This window comes from Lytechinus pictus, chromosome 15 (genome assembly GCF_037042905.1).
Source record: "Lytechinus pictus isolate F3 Inbred chromosome 15, Lp3.0, whole genome shotgun sequence".
In the NCBI taxonomy this organism is placed as follows: Eukaryota; Metazoa; Echinodermata; class Echinoidea; order Temnopleuroida; family Toxopneustidae; genus Lytechinus; species Lytechinus pictus.
Window position 1 is genome coordinate 8,027,397 of NC_087259.1, and position 8,623 is coordinate 8,036,019.

Genomic DNA, 8,623 nt, shown 5'->3' on the forward strand with positions numbered 1-8,623 from the left:
TCTATTATTGTCTCTCTTTGGACATTCCAGAAATAACAAAGAGTACTCAAAGATTACTTATGTCTAACAAAGCTGCAGTGAGACATTCTGGAATGTTCTTAATCATTCTATGCTATGAATATCCTTAAAGAGAAAATAACTAAATAAAATGAATGTAATTGCTCTTACAATTTTACTTATATATTCAATTCAATTCAATTTTATTTTTCACATATTGAGTAAAAAACATGCAATATCATTACAATCGAATACATACATAGATAATAGCAATACAAGTATAAATAGTTACAATATATTACATAAAAAAGACATAGAAGATCAAAATGTGGAGGAGATTGACAAAGGCCATATTGATCTATCAAGGTTAATCCCCAGTGGAAAAAAAAAATGGAATACATAAATTACAAATGAAAAAAAAGATACTTGACCTCAAAACCCCAGAGAAAGCAAAAGAAAGTAAAAGACGAATAAAGGGGAGGGAGCCTATATAACAGTATCTTTTATGCAAGGGTGCCCAGGTCAGTCTCGAGTCGTTTTCATTGGCGTGACTGTGGTGTTACTAGTAAAAAGAGGTAACAGTTTCGAAAGTAACCCAAAATAACATCAATTTGAAATGCTTTTTTTTTTATTACATAAGAGTATTGGTTTTATATCATGAGACATTCAAGCCAAAATTGACTAGACGCTGGGAGTGATACTTGTGACAGAAAGTTTCTCAACGTTAGATACCACAGTAGACCTTCTAATGCGTGTGATGTCGTAATCTCATAGCGCCCTCCCTCAGAGGACATAGGACTACACATGAACAGAGTCATCAGAGATGCGCCAGCTGCAGATCTCAAATGCATGCAAGGCAGTTGCTTCAGCCTCTATGATGGTGGTGCAATGAGATCAGTGCATAAGGTCTATTATCACCGACAATTAAAATGGTCACGAAATAACCAGGCTCTTTATCAAAAGCAAATTTGAACAGAGGCTCTAGTTATGGCATAAGATGATGAACTTGTGCCTTGCTTCGTAGTTCTTTATTTTCTGGTCAATTCCCTTTTGTACCCTCTCTATCTCTCTCATTCAGAGTTATCTGAAGTCCTGTGGAACATGCTGCTAGCTATTGGGCTGAGGATGCAAGGGTTTGTCGGCGCCATTGCCACGTTTGGTTGCTTTGGAGTTTGGGCCGTCCTCACCATCGGTATCCTCCTCTTTATGGAGGGACTGTCTGCTTTCCTGCACACCCTGCGTCTCCACTGGTGAGTCGATCATTTTCACATTGAAGGGGGCAATTCCATAAAATATGTACGTCCGACCCCCTACATGTTTGATCTTTGTGAAAATTTTGTCTGTGATTTCTTGCTCTTTTGACAGTCTATAATGTTCTCAAAGGACCATGACTTTGTCAGTTTATGAAGTGAAGTAAAACTTGGGAGAAATGGGGCTCGGATGTACAAAAAGGTTGATCATTTCATGAAATTGTCCAAGGGATGTTTCTCAGTCAAGTCATCCAGTTTACTCCCCTACTACGGGGGTGCCAGATTCACCCTGCACTCACAGAGATCACCCTCACCCCTTCCTATCATTTTTCTCTATTCAGTGCATCCTCTTCCCTCAACCCAACCCGCCTACTCTCCTCTACTACTTGTTTCTTCCATGTCTCCTTCAGTCATCCCCCTTCTATCTGATCGGCCACCTCAAACTCTAGTGCCCTCCTCAACACATGATCATTATCCCTCAACGCATGCCCATACAAACATACTTTGTTAGCCTTCAGCATCTGATCCACCGTCTATTCCAAACCCAACATCTTCATAAAAACCACAGTCTTCCTTTCCATCAGCTTCACACCACACATCGCTCTCACCATTGCTCTCTCATTCCTTCTCAACTACCCCATCTCATTTTCACTCAAACACCACGTTCCATTCCCATACAGTATGTATCGCTGATCTCATCTAAAATATTGCCCTTGGTGATACATTCATTTGGTCTACTATCGATTTGATGAAGTAGTTGGTGTACATGTACTTTTAGATAGTCTAATACCACATGGGCTAAAATCATTTGGTCTACTACAGCGTGTGTGCTGTAAGTAATTACGGACACCAAGCTAAAGCCGGGGTAATAATATCCAAGTCCTTTGAAGCGCACAGAGACGTTATATTCATAATGTGATGTGTGCTATACAAGAACTGTTTATTATCATTATTATTATTATCAATTTGGTCCAGTTGCTGTTTGGTCTACCCTGAAAGTGGTCTAATACTCACTTAGTCTTATTCTCATCTAGTCTAATTCCCAGTTGGTCTATTTGTCCACTTCGTCTACTAACTGTTTTTTTTTTTGCTTGTCGAATGAAAGTTTGGTTTGTAACAGTTCATCTAACTATATAGGCTAAGTGGTGGTAGGCTGAATGAATATTTAATGAAATTGGTGTAGTGTGCTTAGAAATTAGACAAAGTGGTAAATGGGCTAATTGGCAATTAGACCATGTGGCTAGTTGGTGAACTGGTTGTTGATGAGCTAGGATTAGATCATGTGAGATTAGATGATATAGAAAGTAGACGAAGCAGGTGAAGGCCAATTAGTAATTTACCTTTATCTGTGACTTTACTTGAAATTAAAAACAATTACTGGGGTATTAATTTGATTCATTGCTATCTTCCTCTATAAAATTCAAGGATAACTCACATCAGTCAAAAATGCCTTGATATTTCCTGAAACTCCATAATTTCTTTATAATCTAGTGTGGTGTGTTTGTCGATATTCAATAACTCTCCCCCACCATTGCTAGTTTAGTTTATGAATGTCAACTTATTGAAGAAAATGCAGTACCAAATGAAATAAATGTTTCTGTTGCTGCTTGTTGGAAGAATATGTTTATCCATGTTCTTATTCTTTGTTGCTGTTATGAGTTTATATTCGTAATCTTTATTAGATCATGTTTATTCATGTTATAATTGTTTTGTTGTGAACAGGGCCTCATGGAAGACCAAAATCATTGAAGAAGTTGAGACACCCTGTATTAATCAATGAATAAATAAATAAATGAATGAATGAACGAACGAACGAGGTGAAATAACAGTACAAATAATTGTCTCGTTTCCTCATCTTTTTTCCAGGATTGAATTCCAGAGCAAGTTTTACAAAGGAGAGGGCCATCCGTTCTTGCCATTTACATTTGATGCTATTCTGGACGGAAAGGAGGAGTGAGGATATGCACATTCTCCTAACCTGTACTCCAATAGCCTCTCTCCCGCTTCTTTGATTTAAGTGAAATCCATGAAAAAGAAATGGCAACTCGAGAAATCATTCCTCATGTGGAATTTGTCATCTTTCAGTCAATCATTCTATCTTTCAATGTATTCTTCTTTCCAGATCGATCTATATTCGACCCAGGTCTTTTAGCTTGTTTATAAAATAATGTTCTGTATGGTATATGATATGCATGGGTGTAATGTGGTGTTTGTTTAATATTGATATTAATAGTATTGAATATATTCAGAAGAAAAAAAATAGTGAAAATAGACATTAGTGGCATTTATTCAACCTGTGAATCACGGTGGAAAATTATATTCCAAAAATGTCTGTGCAATGTGGGTTGAAAGAGAATAATACGATGTATTATCAAATTCTGTGAGACTTTAACAAAATTTAATCTAAAGATTATACCAAAATAATGTCTATCAAAGTACTCGATATATATATATATATATATATGTATTAGAATTAAGCTATCCTTAGCTTGTATTCATGTATTCTTCAAACTGTGCCAGTGGTGTTTGTTGTGTGAACATGTCCAGTCAAACATTTTATTGTAAAAAAAAACAACAACCACACCCCACATTATTATGTTAATGGTAAGAGAAGTGTAGGTCACATTTTTATGGGCCATTTATAATTGACGAAATGACACAGGCATATTCATTAAAATAAAAACATTAATTTTTAATATAATTTTTGCAGGATAATGATTTTTTTTAAGAAACTACATGTACTACTGTACATCAAAGCTTTGATATGCAATTTTATTTTTAGATTAAGTTAAGAGGTTTTTGTACTTGTTTTTCTTACCAAGGGCTTAATCGGCATGTACAGTATAGATAGTGCTTGCCATTTCCATATTTTTTTCTAGCTTTTTTCTAAGTATTTTTTTTTTAAGAAAAAGGAATGCTAATTATGACCAAAATCTTTTGCAACATAAATACCCAGGACTTCATACCTGTATTGGGTAAGCATGATAAATGCGAGATTCAAACATTAAAATTATATGTAAAATCTAAGATGTTATTGCAATATTAGTGATATTCAGAGGCTCTCATATTTTCATCGCATTCCTGTATTCCTATTCATGTTTTTCAATTTTCATGCACGCTGTATCATCCCCTTATTGAAATATATTTATTTAGCTTGTTTTTACATAAAATATTTCCCTTGTTAAAAGACAAGTCCACCCCAACAAAAACTAGATTTGAATAAAAAGAGAAAAATTCAACAAGCATAACACTGAAAATTTCATCAAAATCGGATGTATAATAAGAAAGTTATATTTTAAAGTTCGCTTAATATCACAAAACAGTTATATGCACATCCTGGCTGGTATGCAAATGAGGAGACTGATGACGTCATCCACTCACTATTTCTTTTGTATTTTATCATATGAAATATTCTAATTTTCTCATTGTCAAGTGATACGACGATTAATTCCTCCCTGAACATGTGGAAGTAGCATTGTTTAATACTATATGGTTCATTCAAGTTGGTCCTTATTGTCAAATCTATATGAAATGAAATATTGTATAATTCAAACAATAAAAAACAAAAGAAAGAGTGAGTGATGGACATCATCGAATGACTCACCTAGTTGAGCATATCACTGTTTTGTGAAAAATAAGCGAAACTTTAAAATGTCATTACTAATTTTACATCCGATTTTGATGACATTTTCAGCACTATGCTAATTTGATTTTTCTCTATTTATTCAAGTCGGCATTTTCCTGGGGTGGACTTGACCTTTAAAAGATGCTGTATTCCTGTATTTGCCCATTTGCTGTATTAATAACATAAACACTGCTCATTATACTTTTCATGCTGTGTGTGTCAGGATTTGTTTTGTTTCGTGAAATGTACAATGTCAAAATGTGGATTACCTAAGGATCATAATACATCGTCCCTTATTGACTTTGTTACCAAGCATTATTGGTTGCTATAGTTCTGGCATCAGTTCACCGATTCACTTCGTATCAGGTTTATTCAACAATTTTATCCATAGCAACCAAATAAAAATTATGTTATTCTTTGACTTTTAATATGTACATTATTCACCGATTCTGCATTTTTATATTCTGTTAAAAAGGGTGTTAGTGACAGGTTTTGTCAATACTATGATAAGGAAGAAGTAGCGTTTGGGAAAAGGCTGACACAGTCGGGAAGGTATAGCTTTAATGGTTTGTGTGCAAGAAACATATTTATGTGAAAGTGGTTGTGTTAGCAGAATATAATTTTTTTATTGCCGACATGTAAAGCTTCGTCATAAGAGGGAAAATGTTGAGATAAATATATCATATTTTTAGCTCAGTACACGAAGAAAGGTTTATTAAATGTTGTAAAGGTAAGAATTAATGAACAATCATGTTAGGTGATTTAATTAAACTAAAAAATGTTATTACTTTACATTTTAATGCATGTTCATTTATAAAAAAAAATCATGCCAAACCACAAGATTTGAACATAAAGATATACCTCAGAATTTTCAAAGATATTGAAAACTACATGTAGCTGCATGTAATTACAATATCAGCTAATAATATGCATTTAATTATTGACTGTATATCAATTATGATTAGTATATGTTGATAAAATTCTTGCTCAAGCAATCTTTTGTGTTAGGGTAAATATTTATGTTAAGAATTTGTTTGAAATTATGTATTCATAATGTAATGCTGTGGCCGTTAACAGCATTATGCACAGTACTGAAAATCTATTGAACAAGCCATGCAACTCGGAAACATGGGAAAATATTCAAATATTTTATTTGAATGGCATCATGAATTGTAACATTTGTCTGCATCATTTTTAATTCCTATCCTAGAAAAGATCAATCACGTGGAAAATCATGTGTAATTTACTTATATCCCCTGCAATGTTTTAAAGTAAAGAATAATCCATATGTTCTTTGGGAAAAACTTAATTATCACTAGTTATGTCATAGGATATAAGCAAAATAATGCATTCTGGGCAATGAACATCGCAAAAGTTAAGCAAGCTGACTGCAACCTAATTCTTTTTCAAGACATTTCTGCTCATATCATTCATTGAACCTCTGTTTCTTGCAATAGTAATATCAAGAATCATGAAAAAAAGTGTGTTATCTGTAATCAATATTACATTTTCGTTCAGAGATATTCAAATAACAGTATATATATCAATGTCATAGTTTTGTGAAAGGATGAATTTGTTGGCTGTATTTATGTATAGATATATTAAATATGAAGACATATATTGCTACCCCAAATTATTTGGAATCTGTTTATCATTTATCATCTTTGTTTCTGGGTTTTGGTAATTCTATGAATAGTTAACCAATCTGTGATGTCTAACCTCTATGACCTTTGACCTTGGTACATGAACTGATCAAGCCTTGAGTTACAATTCAATCATGATCATATGGCCCGTATTCTGAAGTCAGGCTTAATTTAAACTCGGGTTTAAAGTTGTGGTTTAAGTATGGGAAGCCAAAAGTATCAAATTTTTTTATTAAGTTGTACGTTTCTTATGTTTACTGTGCTCTTTCCTGATTTATCGATGGTGAAGACAATCTATACATACTTCCTAGACAATTATGAATGATTTGAGAGCCAAATGAGCTGAAATATGATATCTGTACCGTTAGTGATTTCTGTAACAATTGGCTATCCATACTTAAACCTGAATTTAAGTTAAACCCGACTTCAGAATATGGGCCTCTGAATTTTAGTCTTATGAACTAGAAAGCAGAAATCAATCCTGACAAATCATTTTGTGAAAGGACCAGTCAGGGGGAGTGTTTCATGAAAGGACTCGTCGGGCGTTTAATCCGAAAAGTCTTGTTTTATTCAAGAGTTGCCATAGGAACTGCGCTTCTCAGCCAGTCAAAATCAAGGAAAGTTGTCAGGGTCCCGTAACACAAAGGTTAGCGATTGATCGTACGCTTGATTTTAATGATTAATTGTACATTGCAGTCAATGTAATCAATCATAAAAAAAATTACGATGATTGCTAAGCTTTGTGTTACGGGCCCCTGGTCTGACAACTTGTAGGGCAAATACAGGCCCGTTACATAAAACTTTTGCCATAAAAAACTCTGGCAAATTTTTTGCCAGAGTTTTTTAATGTTTAATTTTTAATGGCTTATTAACCCTATCTAGGCCGGGGTATTTTGGGAGTTCATATGGCCGGGGGGGGGGGGGGGGCTCCCAGGCCCCCCCTTGAGATCTCGGCCATTGGCCGCGCGATCGCGCCGAAAATTGGCACGCAGGTTGTCTGGGACATAATCTACAAAATTGTCTAGTACTTTATTTCATGCAAATTGCTATTATATGATTATGCTAATTTATGCGAAATCATACTTTTCCCTCTAACTCACTAAATAAAGCTCCAAATGTTCTATTTTTTGGTTTAGAAACTCTTTGTGGTGTTCTTAGCAAGTGTACACAAAAAAATTGCGATATTAGATCAATTTCTTATGTATTATATTGTTTTTTGCAATTTCTTATGTATTTCTATGTTTTAGGACCCTTTGTTTTTCATTGTTTTTTCAATGAAATTTGTTGGGGACTCTTCTGAGATCATTTAAACAGCATAAAATAAATACATTTGGACCAGCAAACTAAAAATAATCATACATTTATGATTTTTGGTTGAAAACACAATTTGCATCGACTTTGTACACGAATCACATTTTTGATCTGACATGCACTTACATAATGTTGCGTAATTTCGGAATCGCGTACCTGGGTGACGCAAAAGTGGTCTCAAAAGTTGCACAAGACTTGAAAGTAAAGTCAGCGAGCGGCGCGGTCAAAAAATTTTGCTCGGCGAATATATTCCGCGAATCGTTGAGGGGGGCCTCCGAGGCTCCCCCCTGGATAGGGTTAATTTTGTTTGCCAGAGTCTTTGTTTATTTGCCAGAGTTTTGTTATGGCAAAAGTTTTATGCAAGGGGCCTCAGATGTTTAATCCGACAATTGCCAAAGTTCACAGTTAGACACTGATGCTCCTCCTGATGAAACTCTCTAGGAAATAATGCTCTGCATATATAATGGAGGTTGGAGGTATACATTCCATGGAATTACCCATATGTGACAGAAGATTGTGGTATGCTATGGTATGCTTGAAGGGTGACACAACACTTGCTCCTGCGACATCTGCTCCGGTCTTAGTATCTCAGAGGCTTAGGATTAGAGTTATGATTGTAATACAGTTTTTGGTTCAGAAGAATGCAAAGATAAAGATTACGGTTTATTCAGTTTACAGAGGTTCGATTTTATGCTTGGCTTGATGAGCAGATTTTCAATCGGAGCTACTGTTGCCGGAGCAAATGTCGTGAAACCATTTGAAGGGGGGAGACAAAATAAATACAAAAGCTGGTGATA

At 34.9% G+C, this 8,623-nt stretch overlaps 1 protein-coding gene across 1 annotated transcript in view; it reads left to right on the plus strand.

Moving 5' to 3' along the window:
* Nucleotides 1–3,637, plus strand: part of LOC129277703 (V-type proton ATPase 116 kDa subunit a 1-like) — a 28,891-nt gene extending 25,254 nt beyond the window's left edge. Inside the window, exons 19-20 of the mRNA XM_064110179.1 lie at nt 1,076–1,247; nt 3,114–3,637. Of these exons, the coding sequence (XP_063966249.1) occupies nt 1,076–1,247; nt 3,114–3,204 (263 nt within the window). The 3' untranslated portion in view covers nt 3,205–3,637. The remainder of the gene's footprint in view (nt 1–1,075; nt 1,248–3,113) is intronic.
* Nucleotides 3,638–8,623: the final 4,986 nt, after the last annotated feature.